At 39.8% G+C, this 24554-nt stretch overlaps 1 protein-coding gene across 3 annotated transcripts in view; it reads right to left on the bottom strand.

The window, feature by feature from the left end:
• The window catches only part of AAMDC (adipogenesis associated Mth938 domain containing), a 35118-nt gene that overhangs the window by 5072 nt on the left and 5492 nt on the right, over positions 1-24554 (bottom strand). For 2 of the 3 annotated variants that reach the window (XM_055581413.1, XM_055581412.1), the window contains exon 2: positions 21196-21345. In XM_055581413.1, coding sequence (XP_055437388.1) covers positions 21196-21327 — 132 coding nt within the window. In that variant the 5' untranslated portion in view covers positions 21328-21345. Of the gene's footprint in view, positions 1-21195; positions 21346-22104; positions 22194-24554 lie in introns of all 3 variants that reach the window. The other variant, XM_055581411.1, reaches the window with a different exon arrangement.

Below are 24554 nucleotides of genomic sequence, written 5' to 3'. Positions count from 1 at the left end.
TGTATGCCCAGCAGTGGGATTGCTGGGTCATAAGGCAGTTCTCAGTGCTCTTGCCTGGAAAATCCCATGGACGGAGGAGCCTGGTGGGCTACAGTTCATGGGGTCGCGAAGAGTCGGACACGACTGAGCGACTTCACTTTCACTTTTCACTTTCATGCATTGGAGAAGGAAATGGCAACCCACTCCAGTGTTCTTGCCTGGAGAATCCCAGGAACGGGGGAGCCTGGTGGGCTGCCGTCTATGGGGTCGCACAGAGTCGGACACAACTGAAGCAACTTAGCAGCAGCAGCAGCAGCAAAGACAGTTCTATTTCCAGTTTTTTAAGGAATCTCCACACTGTTCTCCATAGTGGCTGTACTAGTTTGCATTCCCACCAACAGTGTAAGAGGGTTCCCTTTTCTCCACACACTCTCCAGCATTTATTGCTTGTAGACTTTTGGATCGCAGCAATTCTGACTGGCGTGAAATGGTACCTCATAGTGGTTTTGATTTGCATTTCTCTGATAATGAGTGATGTTGAGCATCTTTTCATGTGTTTGTTAGCCATCTGTATGTCTTCTTTGGAGAAATGTCTGTTTAGTTCTTTGGCCCATTTTTTGATTGGGTCATTTATTTTTCTGGAATTGAGCTGTAGGAGTTGCTTGTATATTTTTGAGATTAGTTGTTTGTCAGTTAAATAAGTACTTTTTAAATTAAATCTTGAAATAATATCTTACATGTGTATAGTTGCAGTTTTCATAAAACACCTATAGAAGTTATTCTATATGCCCTGCATAATAGCACAAAAACATCTATTCTCCTTGTTTTATAGATAAACTGAAGATCACAAAATATATACAAGATGACACAAATCACTAAGTACTAGAGTTGGGACTTGAACAGAAACAAGTTAACCTTCCAGTTTAAGGCACTTTATTAGAATACTGTAAACTAAGGAGCAACTTTGTTGAAACTTGAAAGAACTAATCCTAATGACCACATGTTGTGGGGGAAGGATCAGTAGGATGAAATGGGAGATTGAGACTGACATATATACACTACTATGTATAAATCAGATAACTAATGAGAACCTACTGTGAAGCACAAGGAACTCTACTCAGCGCTCTGTGGTGACCTAATGGGGAAGGAAATCTAAAAAAGAGTGGATTTGTATTTATGTGTGACTGATTCACTTTGCTGTACAGTAAGAAACTTAACATTGTAAAGCAGCTATGTTTTTGTTGTTTAGTCACCAAGTTGTGTCTGACTGTTTTGCGATCCCATGGACTGTAGCCTACCAGACTCCTCTATGGACTTTCCCAGGCAAGATACTGGAGTGGGTTACCATTTCCTTCTCCAGGGGATCTTCCCAACCCAGGGACTGAACCCATGTCTCTTGCATTGGCAGGTTGATTCTTTACCACTGAGCCACCAGGGAAGCCCAAAGCAACTATACTCCCACAAAAATTAATTTAAAAAGGAAGATGTGGTACACATTTACAATGGAATATTAGCCATAAAATGAAATAATGTCATGTATGACAATATGGATGGACCTAGATGGTATCCTAAGTGAAATAAGTCAGAGACCAATACTATATTATTTTACTTATATGTGTAATCTAAGAAACATGAACAAACAAAACAGAAATAGAGGATAAACACAGAGTTGCCAGAGGGGAGGCTGTGGGGGAGATGAGTGAAACAGATGAGGGGTTACGAGGCACAACCTTACAGGGACTACCCTCGTGGCCCAGTGGCTAAGACTCTGCGCTCCCAACACGGGGCCTGGGTTCCATCCGTGGTCAGGGAACTAGATCCCATGTGCCACAACTAAGACCTGGCAGTCAAATGAATAAAATAGTTTTTTAAAAATAACTAGAAGGGAACTGGCCTTCGGTAAAGGACATTTAAGAAAAACCTACAGCCAAACATTAAGTATAATGTTGAAATATTAAACATTTTCCCTAAAAGAGTGGACAGAAGAATTTACTTCCTTATTATCTCATTTTTTTAGTTTTCTTTTTGGCAATACTGCACAGCCTGTAGGATGTTAATTCCCTGAGCAGGGACTGAACCCGTGCCCTCTGCAATTGGAAGGTGGATTCTTAGCCAGTGGACCAGGAAAGTCCCCTTATTATCTCTTGGACCTGTCCATTCATCTCCATCTCTACTGCCACTACCCTGGTCTAAGCTGCCATTACTTCTTATTTAGCCTATTGCAGTAACTTTCTAACTGGTGTCCATAAAACCACTTTGGCCCTTTCCAATTATCCATTCTTCAAATTGCCCTTAGAGGAATTGTAGGGCAAACTGTAGCTAGAGGAATCTTTGCAAAATACAAAACCATTCAAATGTCTCCTCTGCTCAATAGCATTCAGTGTCTTCTCCTTGCTCTTAGAATTGCCAGACTCCTTAACATGGTCCATCTGTAAGTTCTCAGCTGTCTCACCAGTCTGACTGCATCTGACTTTCTTCATGTTCTAGCCGGAAAACAGTCTGGCATCTTCTTAAATATGTGCTTACATGATTCAGCAATCATATACCTGGGTATTTATCCTAGAGAAATGACAGCTAACATTTACACAAAAACTTGTACATGAACTTTCACAGCAGCTTTTTATGGGTGGGGGGCATTGTTAACTCCTAATTAGAAGCAAGATATCCTACTCTAGATTTTTTCTAGTTTTATTGAGATATAGCTGATAAATATTACTGTATAAGTCAAGGTGTACAGCATATGATTTGACTTATATAACATGACATGATTACCATAATAAGTTTAGTTAACATCCATCATCTCATATAGAGACGAAAAAAGAAAATATAATTTTTTCTTTTGTGATGAGAACTCTTAGAATTTAGTCTTAACTTTCACATATATGGTACTGTTAACTACAGTCATCTATAGAAGCTTTATTCGTAGTAGTCCCAAACTGGAAACAACCCAAATGTTCATGAACAGATTGTGTTATAATCCAAGAATGGAATACTACTGAACAATAGAAAAGGAACAAAGGATCAATACCTATAGGTGTCCCTGGTGGCTCAGATGGTAAAGAATCCGCCTGCAATGCAGGAGACCTGGGTTCGATCCCTGGGTTGGGAAGATCCCCTGGAGGGCATGGCAACCCACTCCAGTATTCTTGTCTGGAGAATCCCCATAGACAGAGGAGCCTGTTGGGCTATAGTCCATGGAGCTGCAAAGAGTCAGACATGACTGAGTGACACAGCACCCAAAATATACTATGCTGAGTGAGAAATGCAAGTCCCGAAAGACTATATACTGTATGATTCTATTAGTATGACAAATGTAACACGTGTATTAGGTAAACTGGCAAAATATTAATAAGGCCTATATACTAGATAATAGTACTGTATCAATGTTAATTTCCTGATTTTCATCACTGTGTTGTGAGAAAGTCCTTGTTTTTCTTAGATGTCCTTTACCTAAGGACAGTTCCCCTCTAATTTAGTTAAATACCTGTGTGTATTTACTCCTAAATAGAATATCTACAACAGTTCAGAAAAAAGTGTCTATTGGAGAAGAGGATGATAAAATATGATAAACTTTTGGAGAAGGAAGTGGCAACCCACTCCAGTATTCTTGCCTGAGAAATTCTATGGACAGAGGAGCCTGGCTGGCTACAGTCCATGGGGTTCCAAGAGCTGGACACACTTAGCGATTCAACCACCACCATCATCCGATTCCATAACTGGATATCAGATTAAAAATAAAGGTTTATATCTATAAAAAATACGATAAACTGTTAACATTTGGATCTGGGTAAAATGATAATTTTTTTTTTTTCGCTGCCCGTACCATGTGGAACTTCCCTGACTGGGGGACCTGGGATTGAACTTGTTCCCCCTGGAGTGGAAGCATGGAATCTTAAGCATTGGACCACAGGAAGAGTCCAAGAATTCTTTCTAATATTCCTGTAACTTTCTGTAAGTCAGAAATTATTTCCAAATAGGTTTTGTTGTTGTTGTTTTTCAATATAGGTAGGTTATAGATGAGCAGGAAAAGAACACATATAGGCACACAGACATTCTCACTGCTTCCTGATTTATTTAGCCAAGGAAACAACGTTTAGCAGAAGCCGGGTGGCTACACAAAGCAGGAGCAGATGCAGCACATCTTTGCCGGCGCTCGTTGTGTCTCTTGAGTCCCTGTGGGATGAGCAACTACTGCTGACATGCTTCACTCAGCCAGTGCGTGTTCCAGAGCAGATAACATAGCCAGGCTCTCACACTAATACCTTTTTATATTTTGACTGACTTCATCAACATCTTCCTAAGGAATTAACACTAAGACCTAAGGCAGTATCAGTGTTGTAAATTAGAACAGCTGCATGTCAAAGAGTGATCCAAACTGATGAGCAGCAAGGCTACTTCCTCACAGTGGGCGAAGATGCGGAGCTAGTGCCCAGGGGACTCTGAGCAGTGTCTCTGCCTCCAGCTCTCCCTGTTCTCCACAAAGATGAGAATAGACCAGGGATTAGAGTCTTTACTTCTGAAGTAATTTAGGTTTATACATTTTTAAAAGGCAAAACAAAAATGGGGATTTTTTTCACTTGATTACAATAAAAGTGAAAGTTAGCCGCACAGTTGTGTCCGACTCTTTGCAATCCCATGGACAGTAGCCAGCCAGGCTTCTCTGTCCATGGAATTTTCCAGGCAAGAGTACTGGAGCAGGTTACCATTTCCTTCAGGGGATCTTCCCAACCCAGGGATCGAACCTGGTCTCCTGCATTGCAGGCAGATTCTTTACCAACTGAGCTACTGGGGAAGCCCATGATACTTGTAAAATAATTGTAAAACAATTGGATTAGATGCTCTTTCTAGTTCCACAGCTCTGTGATCAATCCTAGAACCACCCCAAGCTGAACAGTTACAATACAAAGAACTTAAAATGTTTGTTCTGGGGCAATGACCAAGGTAAATATTTAACAATTATAATTCAGAGTTGGAGAGCTTCACTTGCAAGTAGATGAATTTCTCTGAAATACTGAATGATTCCTTCATTTAACAAAGAACAGCCTCTACTCTGAGGAGCACCGTGATTCCTAGGCTGTCAGAGCTGACCGTGCTAGTATAATGAAACAAGCCCACTGCTCAGTGAAGTGAAAGGTCATAAAAGAGTGCAAAACCGAATCTGAATCATCCTCTGGAGATTCAGAGACTAGGGACAGCAGGAGCCCATCAGGGTTGCAGGATCAGTGGAACCCAATTTGGCTGCTGCGTGCTTTACTGCAGGCTCAGGGTGAAACGTACAGGGCGACATGAAAGATAACTGCAGCAGCCTGTGGCTCCAGGCCTTGGCGTGTGATTACTCACAGCCTTGTGCAGAGGCCTGTGAGGGCAGCGCCAGCCTGTCACTGAGCCATCCTCTCTCTGCCACCGGCTCCCCCTCTGCTTCTTCCAGTCTCCTTGGGCAAACCACTAAGGCTCTCCTCCTTCAGTGAGTGTCTGACTTTGTTCTTTTTCTTTAGGAGGCTTTCCATAACATGATGTTATGGAAATTTTAATTGTTTTCTCTTGGAGGAAAGCTATTAGTATCTTTTCATGTGTCTGTTGGGCTCTCTGTGGCTCAGCTGGTAAAGAATCCGCCTGAGATGCGGGAGACCTGGATTCAATGCCCCTCCCTGCCCCACCGCCCCGGTTTTATTCCTGGGTCGGGAAGATCTGCTGGAGAAGGGATAGGCTACCCATTCAGGTATTCTTGGACTTCCCTTTTGGCTCAGCTGGTAAAGAATCCACTTGCAATGTGGGAGACCTGGGTTCAATCCCTGGGTTGGGGAGATCCCTGTAGGAGGGAAAGGCTACCCACTCCAGTATTCTGGCCTAGAGAATTCCAAGTGCAATTATCATTTCAGATCTGTCAGAATGGCTCTTATCAAAAAGACAACAAATAACAAGTGTTGGCAAGGATGTGGAGAAAAGAGAACCCTGTACACTGCTGGGAATGTAAATTGGTACAGTCACTATGGAAAACAATATGGAGGTTCCTCAGAATATTAAAAATAGAAGTACTATACGATCCAACAGTTCCACTTCTGTGTATTTTTGCAAAGAAAATGAAAACACTAGAAGAATGAAATCTTAACCATTTGTGACAACATGGATGTACCTAGAGGGTATTAAGCTAAGTGACATAAGTCAGAGAAAAACAAAGACTAAATGATATCATTTATATGTGCAATCTAAAAAAACACATGAGTAAGCAAAAAAAAACAAAACAGAAATTAGACACAAAATAAACATGTAGTTGCCAGAGGGGAGGTGGTAGGGGAGATGAGTGAAACAGGTGAGTTACAAGATAAATGAATCATGGGGATAAAATGTGCAGCATGGGGAATATAATCAATAATATAAAAACTGTAAGGTGACAGTAACCAGACTTATTGTGGTGATCATTTTTTAATGTATAGAAATATGAAATCATTATGTTGGGTACTTGGCACTTGCATAGTATTATAGGTCAATTATACTTCAATCAATAAATCTGTGTACTGATAGACTAAAGAAGAAGTGAAGTCTCTCAGTCGTGTCCGACTCTTTGCGACCCCATGGACGGTAGCCTACCAGGCTCCTCTGTCCATGGGATTTTCCAGGCAAGAGTACTGGAGTGGGTTGCCACTTCCTTCTCCAGAGGATCTTCCCAACCCAGGGGTCGAACCTGGGTCTCCCGCATTGTAGGCAGACGCATTACCATCTGTAGGAAAGTCAGGGAAGACTAAAGAAAAATGACAACAAAATGCAGTGCATGAGCCCTCATTGGATCTTGGGTTTGAAACGAAAGCCAGTTATAAAAGATATTTTATTGGAACAGTTGTTATAGCTTGATTACAGAGTTGATATTATTCTATAAATGTTGAGTTTCTTGAGTGTAACATTATGTAAGGCAGAATGCCTTTGTTTTATTAGATATAAGCTGAAACATTTAGAGTTATGTATCATTATGTCAGTACTTAGTTACAAATGATTTTGTAAAAGCAAATATAGTTATTCAGAAAGATACTGAGAGACAAAACAAACAAATGTGCCAGAAGATTAAAAACTGGTAAACCTAGGCTGATGGTATACAAGTGTTTATTATTTTCTTCATATTTGTTATATAGGTTCAAAATATTTCAAAATAGAAAAAGGGGAAGGAGAGATTCAACATAGACGTTCCATGTCACCCAGGTTTAGAAGGCGAATGGGAAAACGCAAGCAAAACAAACACAAAAGCAGAATGGGTTAGGGACGGCTCAGCTCAACTGTATTTCCTTAGGTAGTCAAGAACCTTTAGTCTGGTCAAAAGGACAAGACTTTGAGAATTATGTTACACTTTATACCTATTGCCTATATTATATATTAAAAGAAAACCACAAAATCAGCAATAGTTATAACTATTAAGGACATTTTTGGGGAAATAAAAATATACTGTATACTAGTATATCAAGGATATCCTTAGTTGTAAGAATGATATTGTGGCTATGCAGGAGAAAGTTTATGTTTTTAGGAAAGAAATGCTAAAATATCTGTCATTTACACTCAAATGATTGGGGGGAAATGTGTGTGTGTGTGTGTGTGTGTATCTGATGAGAGAGAAAAAACAAATATGGCAAAGTATTAACAACTTGAGGATTTTGTTAAAGGGTGTCTAGGTATTTATCATAAGTCATACAACTGTTCTGTAGGTTTCATATTATTTAAAATTGAAAGGTGCAGTAAAATCAACTACATTTCAATTTTAAAAATCAGAAAAATAGCTTAAAGTTTCCACATTTCCTTTGGTTCTCTTCGGGTGCCTGCTAATTGGGTTTGGCTTGATTTATTTATTTTTGGCTGTGCTGGGTCTTTATTGTTGTACTCGTGGCTTTCTTGAGGTGACGTGAGCGGGGGCTACTCTCTAGTTGCTGCAGTGCTTGGGCTTCTTGACTGCGGAGGCGTCTCTTGTTGCGGAGCATGGGCTCTCGGGTGCGCTGGCTCAGGAGTAGTGGCAAGGGGCTTAGTCGCCCCGAGGCATGTGGGATCTTCCCAGGCCAGGGATCAAATCTATGTTCCCCGTATGGGCAGGCAAATTCTTAACCATTAGACCACCAGGGAAGTCCTGCTTTTCTTTCTTTTTTATTTTTTTTTCCCTGCTTTTCTTTTAAATTTACATTTTTGTCATATCTTCCTCCTTGCCCGTTTTCAGCCTAACATAAGTGAAAGACATATGTATGTTTCCACATAGAAAACTCTTCTCCAATAAGACAGTTATTGCTTTAGCATAGAAATGAGTGAGGACAGTATGTAATAGGAGAAAAGTATAGGCTTTATAAAGACTCAGGGTTCAAATCTTGGTTCCAAAAATTACTAGTGGTGTGACCCTGGAAGAGCTATATTTGACCAGGCTCTGCATTAAATAACAGCAGTTATTTAATGATTGGTAGAGATTTTGGAGTAGGTAGTAGAAATTATTATTTAAAGGAAACTGGTTTAAGACAATAATTTTTTATATATTTCCATTCTGCAATTACTATATAATCTGCTCCTACCCTCTTTAAACTGATCAAAAAAAGGAATCACAACATTAACCTACCTCAGAGGGAATGTCACAAAGTGTAAAAAAGATTTTTAACAACATTTATTATGAAAAATTCAATGCAGCCAGTGTTTACCGAGCCCCTCCTTTGCAGGCGCTGTGCTAAGTGCATAACTCGTGCCCTTGGGGAGCTCACCACGTAATGAGGGAGACAGGCAAATGCCCACTCAGTACCATACAGTTGAACTGCACTAAGTGCTAAAATAGAGGCACAAAATACTACTGAAATACTGAGAATGGGGTAAGCAGCTCATTTTTACAAGGATTAACAGGAAGTGCTTCAGAGAGGAGATAAAACAAAAGCTAGGAATTGAAGGATATATAAGATTTCAACAGGTACAGAAGGGAGTAGTTAATTTCAAGTAAAGGAAATGGTTTTAGGAAAAGTACAGAAATGAAAGATCATGGTAGGTTTGTAAGGGAATAGGTATTGGGTATGGAATAGGTAGGCCTTCACATGTGTTTTATGAAATATAGGGGATGAAATTGAAAAAAAAATTGGAACTGTATTATTATTACTTTTTTAATGGCCCTAAACCACATCCTGAGGAGTTTTTACTTAGTTTTGAGGTTTAGGGAAAGCCTTAGAAGTTTTCTAAGCAGAGCAGTGAGATGACTAGTTCATGTTTTAGAAATGATAATAGAAGACAGACCTCAAAAACATAGAATAAGAGGCAGGAGAACCAGGAAGGAGATTGATTCCACAGCCCAGGTGAGAGCACTGGGCACTAGGAAGGAACAGATTTGAAAGACTTTGCCAAGGCTGAGTCAACAAATGGACTCCATTGGATGTGGTGGAGGAGAAAGCTGGAGACATAAAAATTGTATATGATATTTCTCTTCTATGTGACTGTGTAGACAGTAATTCCATTAATGGAATTATGGAAAAACACACAAGAAAGTTCCTAGATTTTTTCGGGGGGAGGGGGGTGCAGTAGGGAAAAGGAAGTGAAATCGGCTTTGGATATGTATGGCTTAAGTTACCTGAGGAACAACTCATATGCAGATGTATATGAGGAACAACTCATATGCAGATGTATAACATGTGACTAAACATTCTGATAGTTTGGATTACTGTTCAGCAAATATTCATTCCTCTTGCCTTCTTATATATACATATATATATATATATATGTATATATATACTTATATATACTTCTATGCTCTACTGACATGGAAATTTATATTTGTGAACCTGAGGCAAGCAAAATCTTGAAATATACTTGCTCAGTGGCAATTATGTTTGTGAGCTTCAGATAGCCCCATGAAGAAAGATCAGGTCCTGGCTATCTCCCTGGTCCAAGGTAGATGGAGCATTCAGCCAACGTGCCAACTGTAGCTTGGGGTAGAGCTGCTCCAGCTTGGTCCATAGGCATGATAATAAATACTTACTATTGTTCATCACTAAGTTCATTAAAAAGAACAGCTGAACAAAGGAATTCCCTGGTGGTCCAAAGGTTAAGATTCTGTGCTTTTGGTGCTGTGGGCGCAGGTTCAATCCTGGTCGGGGACCTAAAATCCTATAAACCGTTGGTGCAGCCAAAAAAAAAAAAAAGAATAGCTCAGCACTACTACCATATATTTAGAGTACAAAAAATAACTAGAGATAATACTTCCATCAGTTCATGGTATAAACAATTGAAGTAGTCCAAAGTAATAAGAAATCCTCTAAACACTCTCAGGCTCTTAATCCCTCAAGGATTCCTTATTAAGCAGCATCTGATGTACAAATCAGAGTGTTTCTGAGACTTTTAGAAGTAATTTGATCATTTCTGTAGTTATATTGGGAGAAACTAATAGTGTAGAGCACTGTTATGTGCCAAGCACATAATTTTCTGGTAACTAAGGAAGAAAAGAAAATTTTAAAAATTACAAAAAATCAAGTATCTCCTATGTGACAGGTACTGTGGCAGATGTTTTACAAAGATGAACATATTTAGTATTCAAAGCAACCAAATGAAGTATATTTTTTTCCAGGTCCCATCCTCAAGACATTCTGATTTAGCAGTTGGGAAGAGTGAGGGAGATCAGGACATGCCTTTTAAACAAACCTCTAGATGATTCTGATGTAAGAGATCCATGAATTACACTGAGAAATACTGAGTGGGAGAAAGAATGAATTTGCATGATGGCAACTGGCATGCGTTTTTAAAATTTATTCTTCCCAACCCATGTATTACTCTTTCATCAACCCATAACAAACAGACATTATTATTCTCCATTTTGAAATGGTTAAACTGAGACACAGTCAGGCTATATAACTTGGTTAAGATATCTAGCTAAAATGTGACAGTGCCTGGACCTATAAATCTAAATATTGGCTAGAAATCTCTATCTAGAGCCCTAATGTAAGTTCAAACTCAACATATTCCAAAAGAATTACTCCTTTTATCTACCCAGCCTCTGTCTCAAACACAAACATACTTGTTCCTCATCTTCATATACCCAGCCTCAATAAATGGTACAACCACGTACCCATTTATCCATGCCAGACTTCTCCTTTGCCCGCTAAATCTAATAAACTGCCTTATCCTGCAAATTTCACCTTTTAAAATTTTTATTGAAGTATAGTTGAATTACAGTGTTGTTTTAATTACTGCTGTACAGCAATGTGATTCAGTTATACATATGTTATATACATATTTTTTCATATTCTTTTCCATTATGGGTTATCATGGAATACTGAATATAATTCCCTGTTCTATACAGTAGGACCTTGTTATTTATCCATTCTATATATACCAATTTGCATCTGCTAATTCCAAACTCCCAATATGACTCTCTCACCTTAATAGTTTTCAAATTTGCTGTTTCATATCCACCCACACTATTACTAACTTAACAATAACAGCATCATTTATTGAATGCCTATACCGTACCTATGGAGAAGGAAGTGGCAACCCACTCCAGTATTCTTGCCTGGAGAATCCCATGGATGGAGGAGCCTGGAGGGCTACAGTCCACAGGGTCGAAAAGAGTTGGACACGACTGAGCGACTTCACTTCACTTTTATACCGTATCTAGCACAGTACATTAATTCTTAGATCAGCTCTATGAGGTAGGTAATATTACTATCTCCATTTTATAGATGAAAACTCTGAGGTGTAATAGCTTTGATTAGATGTCCTTTTGCTCCTATGCAGATGAGTTCTAGTCAACATCTCAGCTTTTCCTCTCATCTTTCCTAGTTCTTCTCTCTTCAACTAGTTCTAGAACACCTCCTCTTATGTATTCAGCTGACAGGTGAAACTTAACAAGATGAAAACTAAACTTAGAGCAAACTTTTCCCATTTTCCTATTATCAACAATGGTACCGTTACAGTTTTATAGTCTTTAACGTTAAAGTTATGATATAAGAATCATAATGGAGTAAAAGAAAGTTAGAATCTGACCTGAATTTACCATTTGATTTCACATTTTTCTAGCTGTGTACCTCTGCAAGTATATAACCTCTGTGCTTACTAAGCTTCCTTAAATGCAGAATGAGGTTAAAAGTAATATTAACTCATGTAGTCTTATATGGGAAAAATACAGCATATGGTGTTAAATCCATTTTTGAAGAAAAAAAATCTCTCCAATGTGGCACACTCATAAATTGGTACTCCAATATATCTTAAATGCATAGTCTGGAAAATCATCAGTCACATCAATTTCCTGCTTCAGTATCTGAAGTGGCTATGCCTTGTCCACTAAATAAATGTAAACTGAGGTCTGCGACACTGTCAACCATACCACTGTCTACTCTTACACCCCTCTAGCTTTACTCTATGAAGCAATTCAGTGGAGTCATTTGGTTCACAAGCATCATAGCTTCTTATTCCTCAGCCTTCTCTTATTCTGTCCCTTCTATATCTCAAAGCCTTCCCATTCCTTTTACCAGTCCAGTACATTCCTAAGATCCAGGTAGGTAAACAACTAGGTGTCTGGATCAAAACAATGAGTGCCTAAAGTTCAAAATGAAGGCACCATAATGAGACCAATAGGAGGGGTGGACTCACAATATAATTGAATTCCATACCTCCCCAGGTACACAACCCACAAAATGGAGAATAAATATGTTACACATCTTTACATACAAAAGTGAGAGTTCTGAGTCCCATGTAAGGCCTTCCAGCCCAGGGTTCCAGCACCATGAAGAGGACTTGGTTTTGAAGGCAAACAGGACTTGAACACAAAAGTGCATCAAGACTGAGAGAAATAGAGACTTCACCCTTAAAGGGTTTTCACAAAATTTCACACATACCGGGACCAAGGGCAAAAGCAGTAATTTGATAGAAGACTGGCCCAGACCTTCCTGTTGGTTTTGGAGGGTCTCTTGGGGAGTGGGGGAAGGGAGGCCCTGGGGACAAAGACCCTGGTGGCAGAAACATCAGGGCACATTCATTTGCATGAGCTCTCCTGGAGGTTGATATCTTCACACATCAAAACCTGGTCCCACAGAACAGCCTGTAGGCTTCAGTGCTAGGATGTCTGAGGTCAAGCAACAGATTGGCTGGGCACACGGCCCCACCTATCAGCAGACAGGTGCTGCCTGTAGACTTCCTGAGCCCACAGGACATGCTTCTAGACAAAGCCCTGCACAACAGAGGGTCAAGACCCAGCTCAACTCTCTAGGGGGCAGACACCAAAACTAAGAAAAACTACAGTCAGTCCTGCAGCCTGCAAACTGAGTCTGTAAATGCAGCCCAGACACTACCTTGGGACCAGCTGGCCCCTGGCCCTTGAGAATGGAGTGTACTTCTGGGACACACAGGATTTATTCTATAGAGGGCCACTCTTTTTTCCAAGGTGGAGAAACATAACTAACCTACCACATACTTAAAAATACAAATAGCAATGTAGAAAAAATGAGGAGACAGAGGAATATGTTTTGGATGAAGGAATAAGATAAAACCCCAGAAGAAGAATTGAGATAAGCAACCTACCTGAGAAAGAATTCAGAGTAATGATCTTACAGATGATCAAAGAACTTGGGAGGAGAATGGATGCACAGAGAGAGAAATTAGAAGTTTTTAACAAAGAATTTTAAAATGAAAAATGAAACAATTAATAAACAATAACTAAAATGAAAAACACACTAGAAGGAATCAATAATAGACTAAATGAAGCAGATAAATGGATCAGTGAGCGGGAATACAGAGTAGTGGAAATCACCACTGCCAAACAGAAAATAGAAAATAAAAAGAAATTAGAACCATTTAAAAGACCTCTGAGACAACATCATACCCACTAATATTGGCATTATAAGGGTCCCAGAAAGCAAAGAGAGAAAGAGCCTGAAAAAAAAATATGAAGAGATAATAGCTGAAACCTTTCCTAACCTGTGAAAGGAAAGTCACCCAAGTCTAGGAAGCAGAGTCCCATACAGGATTAACCCATAGAGGAACACATTAAGACATATTGTAATCAAACTGACAAAAATTAAAGACAGAATATTAAAAACAAGGGAAAAGCAACAAATAACATACAAGGGGACTCCTATAAAGTTACAGATTATTTTTCAGCAGAAACTCCATAGGCCAGAAGGGAGTGGCACGATACACTTAAAGTGAGGAAAGAGGAAAAACCTATAACCAAATAATACTCTACCCAACAAAGCTCCTGTTCATATTCAATGTAGAAATCAAAAACTTTACAGATAAGCAAAAGCTAGAAGAATTCAGCACCAACAAATCAGCTCTACAACAAATGCTAAAGGATCTACTCTAGGCAGAAAGAAAAGGCCACAACTAATAACAAGAAAATTATGAAATGGAAAAGCTCATTGGTAAAGGCAAACATACAATAAAGGTAGGAAATAATCCACACACAAAGCTACTAGGGAAGTTAAATGGACAAAAATAGTAAAATTATTTGTATCCACAATTAAGTGGCTAACAGAGACACAAAACAATGAGATGTAAAATGCTGCTACTGCTAAGTCACTTCAGTCGTGTCCGACTCCGTGCGACCCCAGAGACGGCAGCCCACCAGGCTCTCCTGTCCCTGGGATTCTCCAGGCAAGAACACTGGAGTGGGTTGCCATTTCCTTCTCCAATGCATGAAAGTGAAAAGTGAAAGTGAAGTCACTCAGTCGTGTCCGACTCCTAGCGACCCCATGGACTGCAGCCTACCAGGCTCCTCCGTCCATGGGATTTTCCAGGCAAGAGTACTGGAGTGGGGTGCCATTGCCTTCTCCGAGATGTAAAATATATAATATCAAAAAAGTAATTTTTGGCAGTCCAAACTGCCAACTTTGGACTTGGCAAAGTTATGTCTCTGCTTTTGAATATGCTATCTAGGTTCGTCATAACTTTCCTTCCAAGGAGTAAGTGCCTTTTAATTTCATGGCTGCAATCACCATCTGCAGTGATTTTGGAGCCCAGAAAAATAAAGTCTGACACTGTTTCCACTGTTTCCCCATCTATTTGCCATGAAGTGATGGGACAAGATGCCATGATCTTAGTTTTCTGAATGTTGAGCTTTAAGACTGCACTTCCACTGCTGGCAGCATGAGTTTGATCCTTGGTTGGGGAACTAAGGTCCTGCATGTGGTGTGACATGGCCAAAAAAAGAAAAAAACCAAAAAGTAATTGTGAGGGGAGGGGAGTACAAATGCAGGTTATCTAAAATGCATTTGAAATTAAGAGATCAGCAATTTAAAACAAGCATAGATAAATAGATAGGTAGATAGATATGGGTTTCCCAAGTGGTGCTAGTGGTAAAGAACCTGCCTACCAGTGCAGGAGACATAAGAGATATGGGTTCAATCCTTGCATTGGGAAGATCCCCTGGAGAAGGGCGTGGCAACCCACTTCAGTATTCTTGCCTGGAGAATCCCATGGACAGAGGAACCTGGTGGGCTACAGTCCATAGGGTTGCTAACAGTCAGACATGACTGAAGTGACTTAGCAGTCACTTCTATCAGTCAGTTCAGTTCAGTTGCTCAGTCGTGTCCGACTCTTTGTGACCGCATGAATCGCAGCACGCCAGGCCTCCCTGTCCATCACCAACTCCCAGAGTTCACCCAAACCCACGTCCATCGAGTCGGTGATGCCATCCAGCCATCTCATCCTCTGTCGTCCCCTTCTCCTCCTGCCCCCAATCCCTCCCAGCATCAGAGTCTTTTCCAGTGAGTCAACTCTTTGCATGAGGTGGCCAAAGTACTGGAGTTTCAGCTTCAGCATCATTCCCTCCAAAGAAATCCCAGGGCTGATCTCCTTCAGAATGGACTGGTTGGATCTCCTTGCAGTCCAAGGGACTCTCAAGAGTCTTCTCCAACACCACAGTTCAAAAGCATCAATTCTTTGGCGCTCAGCTTTCTTCACAGTCCAACTCTCACATCCATACATGACCACAGGAAAAACCAGTGGTCTGGTTTGACTAGACGGACCTTTGTTGGCAAAGTAATGTCTCTGCTTTTGAATATGCTATCTAGGTTCGCCATAACTTTCCTTCCAAGGAGTAAGTGTCTTTTAATTTCATGGCTGCAATCACCATCTGCAGTGATTTGGGAGCCCAGAAAAATAAAGTCTGACACTGTTTCCACTGTTTCCCCATCTATTTGCCATGAAGTGATGGGACAAGATGCCATGATCTTAGTTTTCTGAATGTTGAGCTTTAAGCCAACTTTTTCACTCTCCTCTTTCACTTTCATCAAGAGGCTTTTGAGTTCCTCTTCACTTTCTGCCATAAGGGTGGTGTCATCTGCATATTTGAGGTTATTGATATTTCTCCCAGCAATCCTGATTCCAGCTTGTGCTTCTTTCAGCCCAGCGTTTCTCATGATGTACTCTGCATAGAAGTTAAATAAGCAGGGTGACAATATACAGCCTTGACGTACTCCTTTTCCTATTTGGAACCAGTTTGTTGTTCCATGTCCAGTTCGAACTGTTGCTTCCTGACCTGCATATAGGTTTCTCAAGAGGCAGGTCAGGTGGTCTGGTATTCCCACCTCTTTCAGAACTTTCCACAATTTATTCTGATCCACACAGTCAAAGGCTTTGGCATAGTCAATAAAGCAGAAATAGATGTTTTTCTGGAACTCTCTTGCTTTTTCCATGATCCAGTGGATGTTGGCAATTTGATCTCTGGTTCCTCTGCCTTTTCTAAAACCAGCTTGAACATCTGGAAGTTCATGGTTCACGTATTCCTGAAGCCTGGCTTGGAGAATTTTGAGCATTACTTTACTAGCGTATGCGATGAGTGCAATTGTGCAGTAGTTTGAGCATTCTTTGGCATTGCCTTTCTTTGGGATTGGAATGAAAACTGACCTTTTCCAGTCCTCTGGCCACTGCTGAGTTTTCCCAATTTGCTGGCATATTGAGTGCAGCACTTTCACAGCATCATCGTTCAGGATTTGAAATAGCTCAACTGGAATTCCATCACCTCCACTAGCTTTGTTCATAGTGATGCTTTCTAAGGCCCACTTGACTTCACATTCCAGGATGTCTGGCTCTGGGTGAGTGATCACACCATCGTGATGATCTGGGTCATGAAGATCTTTTTTCTACAGTTCTTCTGTGTATTCTTGCCATCTGTTCTTAATATCTTCTGCCTCTGTTAGGTCCATACCATTTCTGTCCTTTATCAAGCTCATCTTTGCATGAAATGTTCCCTTGGTATCTCTAAGTTTCTTGAAGAGATCTCTAGTCTTTCCCATTCTGTTGTCTTCCTCTATTTCTCTGCATTGATCCCTGAGGAAGGCTTTCTTATCTCTTCTTGCTATTCTTTGGAACTCTGCATTCAGATGCTTATATCTTTCCTTTTCTCCTTTGCTTTTCGCTTCTCTTCTTTTCACAGCTATTTGTAAGGCCTCCTCACACAGCCATTTTGTTTTTTTGAATTTCTTTTCCATGGGGATGGTCTTGATCCCTGTCTTCTGTACAATGTCACGAACCTGTGCCCATAGTTCATCAGACACTCTATCTATCAGATCTAGTCCCTTAAATCTATTTCTCACTTCCACTGTATAATCATAAGGAATTTGACTTAGGTCATATCTGAATGGTCTAGTATGTATATAAATATATAAAAGCCTCACAGTAAACAAAAATCTCTGATATACACACAAAAAAGAAAGGAATCCAAACATAACACTAAAGACAGTCATCAGATCACAAGAGAAAAGAGCAAAAGAAGAAAGGGGAAAAAAGACCTCACAAACAAATCCAAAACAATTAACAAAATGGTATTAGGAATATACATCAATAATGACCATAAATGTAAATGAACTACATGCTCCAATCAAAAGACATAAACTGGCTGAATAAATACAAGTAAATAAAATAAATACAATACAATAAATAAAAACAAGACCCATATATATGCTGCCTTCATTTCAGATCTAGAGACACCTACAGATTGAAAATGAGGGAATGATAAAAGGTATTCCATACAAATGGAAATAAAAAGAAAGCCAGAGAAGCAATACTTATATCAGATAAAGTAGACTTTAAAACCTGCTGGGATTTCCCTGGTGCTCTAGTGGTTAAGACTCTGAGTTTCCACTAAGGGGGCAAAGATTTGATCTCTGATTGGGGAACACAAATCCTGCATGCCACGTGGTACAGCCAAAAAATAATAAAAATTATAAAAGTAAATAAATACTGTTAGAAGGACATAATCAAAGGATCAATTCAAGAAAAAGAAACAACAAATTTAAAAACATAAGTATTACTCAAAATAGGAACACCTCAATATATAAGGCAAATGTTAACAGATATAAAAGGAGAAATTAACAATAACAGAAAAATGGGGTCTTTAACACATCCCACTATCCCATTATCACTTCTGTGATCACCTTGAAAACCAACAACCTGGAATCACAGTGAAAACCACCAGCTTAGCAATCACCCAAGATAGAATAATGGATTAAAGCTCCTTCAAATGCCCATCCCCAGAGAACTGTCATTATTTAACCTGTGTGGTGGTTCCGTGGAAGACTTCACTCATAGACTTTATTTGATCTAAGTTGGAGCTCACCAGTGCAAACCATCTTTTCTCCTGGAGAAGGTTGTCAAAAACAGAGACAATTGTTTAACAGTGCAGCTGCCTGAGGTAGTAGACAACATGGCAAGTGAGAGGTTCTAAAAAACTAACATGAAAATAATAAAAAATGAGATGTTTATAGGAGGCTTTGAAAAGCTCAGATATGAACCTTGGTATTGAAAAGGCCATACACATGTCCAGGGTTGTGCATATGCCCAGAAATGACCTGAGAAGGCCCTAAGGTCACAATTCTAGGTAACTTTGAGAGTCTTCATAAGCAAGGATCAAGCAGAGTTTTAAAGTGTCTGGCTAAATGTTGACTGCATACCCCAAATTGCATACAGAGTCCCTTAAACCAAAGTAAAACACTTATTGGTTTCAAGCATATAAGGAAACTTCTGTCATTGTACCAGGAAACCATATCTAAAGAATTAAAGGATAGTGTAAGAATGTATCTAACTGGAGAATAACAATAAAGAGATAGAAATTATTTTTTAAAGGAAATTCTGGAGCTGAAAAGTACAATATTGAAATGAAAATTACACTAAAGGGGTATAACTGTAGGCAAGAATCAGCAAAACTCAAAGATACGTAAATTGAGATGATCCAATCTGCAAAAAGGGACAGAAAAATGAATGAAAATAATGAAGAGAGCCTCAGAAACCTGTAGGACACCAAAAACCTCTACCAAAAACACACAAAAAGCCCCCACAACATACCCCTAACAGTTTTCACAGAGGATGAGAGATAGAAGGGGCAGAAGGAATATTTGAAGAAGTAACTGGTGAAAATTTCCCAAATTTAATGATGAACAAAAATCTACACATTAATGAAGTTCCATACGTTCCAAGCAAAATAAACTCAAAGAGATCCGCATGTATTGATAGATGTATCATAGTCAAGCTGTCAAAAGCTAAAGAGAATTTTGAAAGCAGCAAGAGAGAAGTGACTTGTTCAGTCCAAGGAAACCTTAATAACATTTCTCATCAGTAACCTAACATCAAAAAAAGTGGAATGATGTTTTCAAAGTATTGCAAGAAAAACACTTTCAACCACAAATTGTATACCCAGCAAAACCATCCTTCAAAATAGAAGGATCAACTTCCATCATTAGAGCATGAGGAGCTCCACTACCCACACTTAAAATTATTAAAACAAACAAACCAAAAAACATAACCTAAAAAGAATTTGTTTAAACCCCAATCATTCAAACAATGGAAAGGGGCTTCCCTTGTGGTCTGGTGGCTAAGACTTTGCCCCAATGCAGGAAGCCCTGGGTTCAATGCCTGGTCAGGGAACTAGATCCCACATGCTGCAACTAATAGTTCCTACAACCAAAATTCTGCACAGCCAAATAAATATATAAATATTTTTTAAAAAAAGACTTTGGGAAGGCCCAAAGAGTAAAGAGCAAATTAAGAAATAAGTATTTAAGAAAAAAATAGAAATATTTGGTAGGAAAGGTGAGAATCTGATACTTTAAGAAAGACTGCTACCTGCCTCCCTCCTCCTAGTCCATTGAGGTGGAAACTCACCTCAGTCTGCTGCAGCCAAGGGCTATTCCTTGTCTCTACTACCAGCTATAAGACCTTCTTCCTGGAAGAATCAGGATATCAGTGCTTCTGATACTGCCTGCAACTATCTATTGCTTAAGCCAAGTCCCATGTGAGTGTGGAGGGTGAGTTGAGGGTTCCCTTCTTTTAACCAGCCTCCACTCACAGAATGGAGACTCTATTTTGAGCATGGTACACTGAGAATACTGGAGGAAGTATAATGGAAATGCAACTTCAAATCACAATGAGATAACATTTCACATTAACTAGGATGATATAATCGGAGAAGGCAATGGCACCCCACTCCAGTACTCTTGCCTGGAAAATCCCATGGACAGAGGAGCCTGGTAGGCTGCAGTCCATGGACACGACTGAGCAACTTCACTTTCACTTTTCACTTTCATGCATTGGAGAAGGAAATGGCAACCCACTCCAATGTTCTTGCCTGGAGTATCCCAGGGACGGCGGAGCCTGGTAGGCTGCCGTCTATGGGGTCGCACAGAGTCGGACACGACTGAAGCGACTTAGCAGCAGGATGATATAATAAAAGCAAAGCCAAGCAAATAAGAGTAAGTGTTGGTGAGGAGGGACTTAGAAAAATTGAAACCATCATACATTCCTAACATCTATAGTGTAAAATGGTACAGTTAATTTGGAAAGCAGTCTGGCAGTTCCTCAAAAGGTGAATCACAGAGTTACCATATGACCTAGAATTTCCAGTCCTAGGTAGTACTTAAGAGAATTGAATGAATTTGTTTATTTGAAATGTCTAGAATAGGCACATCTATAGAAACAGAAAGTAGTTGCCAGGAGCTGGAGAGAGGGAAGAAAGAATGACTGCTAATGGTTATGAGCTTTCCTTTGGGATGATAAATATGTCCTAGAATTAGTAATGGTAGTTACGGTGCAAGTTTATGACAAAAAGTCAATTGTATTTCATATTTTAAAAGTTTAATGGTGAGTTTAGTGGTATGTGTATTATATCGAGAGAGAAATAAAGAGGGAGAGAATGAAAGAAATAGTTACTTTTCACTTGGAACTTGGTCATTAAGGCTTAGGAGTTTGGAAATTACTTGGCCAGCCTTACACAGTTTCAACCAGACACTAATAGCTTACCTCAGTTCCTGTTTCTCTCCAATCCCAATCCCGACTTCCCCCTGGCCACACTTTGCAATCCTTATAGATTTTTGTAGAGCCTTGTACTTTCATTTGCCCCCATGAGAGCGAAGCAATTTCAGGGGATGACATAAGGAACTTAACTGAACTCTGAAATTAAAGGAAAAATATAATTAATCAGTTTTAAAGTAAGTTTGAAACAGCTCCAAAATGCTGGAGCTAAACTATAAATAGAATATATTTTAAAATATGCTATATACAAAATATAGTAAGCCCTGGTCCTCTATGAGTTAAGAAGCATCTTTGTCATTTATGTAGTTGTCACGTCTTCTGTAAAGGCCTAAAAAGTGAAATGTTATTCTTGGGATCCTGACTCATCCAACCATGGAAACTAGATACTACAATTACTTCTCAGACTCTGGAGGGAATTCTCAGGATATTTTTTGAAAGATAAAATTAAAGGTGAATGGACTTCCCTGGTGGTCCAGTGGTTAAGACTCCACACTCCCAATTCAGGGGGCATGGGTTTGATCCTTGGTCAGGGAACTAAGATCCCACATACCATACTGTGCAGCCAAAAAATTAAAAAGTAATTAAATAAAGGTAGAGATTTACTTCAACATGATGTAATGAGGAGGGTGACAAATCCTTTCTCCCAAAGCAAGGATAGAGCTGGACAAAACTATCAAAATAATGATTTGGCACTCCAGAAATATAGACATACTTCAAACTGAAGAAATGCCTATTCGTGAAAACTAGTGAATTTCAGATAAGAACAGTAAGATATTTTGTTGTTCTTGCCTGGGATTACACCCATACCCCTACATCAGTTCTGTTGGCACAGAGGTTCAACTTGACTGGGGCAGGGCATGAAAACCAAGTCTTGCTGCTAAGGCAGAAGAGGCTTACTTGATTTAGAGCATAATCTGTTAACCTGGTGATCTCAATGGCAAATAAACATGGATGGCAGGTGGCTCTGCTTCTTCATTATTGTGAGCCTATTTGGAGCAAACAATTGGATTGTCAGAGTAGGCCAGGATTGAAAAGGAATTCCCAGAGGTGATACAGCCAAGGGTGCTGGATAAGCTTTCTAGTATCCAGAGTGGAACAAAGGCTGTGAGCATATACATCAAAGACAGGAATAGGCCTAAATCATGGAAATGTCTGGGCTAATGGAGCCTATAGAACATACAAAGTGAAGAGGAAATGGGGCTCTGGAGGACTCAGAAGAATATGAGAACCAGGAAGGAAATGAAAACGGCCTGAACACTGAATGTACTCCCCAGCACATACCGATCGGATCAGTAGAGAGGGTAACTCTTATTGGCTTGAGATGTTTGAACACAATCTTTGATTAATCTTTGGCTGGACACTATGCTATACAGGTGCAGAGGAGACCCCTAGGAAGCCAAACTTAAAAATGAAAACAAGGGGAATTCCCTGGTGGTCCAGTAGTTAGGGCTTGGTGCTTTCACTGCTGGGGCCCAAGGTTCTCCCTGGTCACAGAGTTCCCACAAGCCTCACGGCATGACCAAAGGAAAAAAAAAAAAGGAAAAAAAAAAAAAAGAAAACAAAACAAGAAAAAAAGAAAGAAAAGCCCTTAATATAGATTTCAGTGGCTACACATTCCATGGGAGACAGAATTCCAGATTTAGTTTAGGCTAGTGACTACACAGAAACAAATAAACTAAGAACAACGGTGTAGGGGAAGAATCCAAATTCAGACTTTCTATAGCACAGGGAATTATAGCCTTTGTCTTGTAATAACTGTTAGTGGAGTATAATTTGTGAAAACACTGAATCACTATACTTAAAAACTAATATAATGTTTTAAAAATTATGATGACAATGACTCAGTGAATATAGAATTTCTCAATAAAGAGACATTTCAAAAAAGAATGATCTAGCATTGTTAAGTACAGTAACTAAAAGGGGCTTGTATCACTTGGGGTTCTCCAGAGAAACAGAACTTGTAGACCATATATATTAACAGATTTATTTCACAGAAGTGGCTTATGCAATTGTGGGGGCAGACTGGCAGGTTGCTGACTCTTAGGCAGAAATTGTCACTGCAGTATTGACGTGTTTCTTCTTCCTCAAGAAAACCTCACTTTTCCTTTTAAGGTCTTTCAATTAATTGAATGAGGGCTTCCAAAAGTACTGAGGATCATCTTCTTTATTTAAAAGTAAATTAATCGTAAACGTTGACTAGATCACAAAACACCTTCATCGGTTCAGTTCAGTTCAGTCACCCAGTCGTGTCCAACTCTTTTCGACCCCATGAATTGCAGCATGCCAGGCCTCCCTGTCTATCACCAACTCCCGGAGTTCACCCAAACTCTTGTCCATTGAGTTGGTAATGCCATCCAGCCATCTCATCCTCTGTCATCCCCTTCTCCTCCTGCCCCCAAACCCTCCCAGCATCAGTCTTTTTCAATGAGTCAACTCTTCGCATGAGGTGGCCAAAGTATTGGAGTTTCAGCTTTAGCATCAGTCCTTCTAAAGAACACCCAGGACTGATCTCCTTTAGAATGGACTGGTTGGATCTCCTTGCAGTCCAAGAGACTCTCAAGAGTCTTCTCCAACACCACAGTTCAAAAGCATCAATTCTTAGGCGCTCAGCTTTCTTCACAGTCCAACTTTCACATCCATACATGACCACTGGAAAAACCATAGCCTTGACTAGACGGACCTTTGTTGGCAAAGTAATGTCTCTGCTTTTGAATATGCTATCTAGGTTCGTCATAACTTTCCTTCCAAGGAGTAAGTGTCTTTTAATTTCATGGCTGCAATCACCATCTGCAGTGATTTTGGAGCCCAGAAAAATAAAGTCTGACACTGTTTCCACTGTTTCCCCATCTATCTGCCATGAAGTGATGGGACAAGATGCCATGATCTTAGTTTTCTGAATGTTGAGCTTTAAGCCAACTTTTTCACTCTCGCACTTTCACCAAGAGGCTTTTTAGTTCCTCTTCACTTTCTGCTATAAGGGTGGTGTCATCTGCATATCTGAGGTTATTGATATTTCTCCAGGCAATCTTGATTCCAGCTTGTGCTTCTTCCAGCCCAGCATTTCTCATGATGTACTCTGCATACACTATACAGCCTTGACGTAGTCCTTTTCCTATTTGGAACCAGTCTGTTGTTCCATGTCCAGTTCGAACTGTTGCTTCCTGACCTGCATATAGGTTTCTCAAGAGGCAGGTCAGGTGGTCTGGTATTCCCACCTCTTTCAGAACTTTCCACAATTTATTCTGATCCACACAGTCAAAGGCTTTGGCATAGTCAATAAAGCAGAAATAGATGTTTTTCTGGAACTCTCTTGCTTTTTCCATGATCCAGTGGATGTTGGCAATTTG

The sequence above is a fragment of the Bubalus kerabau genome, chromosome 5 (assembly GCF_029407905.1).
Source record: "Bubalus kerabau isolate K-KA32 ecotype Philippines breed swamp buffalo chromosome 5, PCC_UOA_SB_1v2, whole genome shotgun sequence".
NCBI lineage: Eukaryota > Metazoa > Chordata > Mammalia > Artiodactyla > Bovidae > Bubalus > Bubalus kerabau.
The sequence above is the reverse complement of the archived record's forward strand: the minus strand, read 5'-3'. Positions and strand labels throughout refer to the sequence as shown.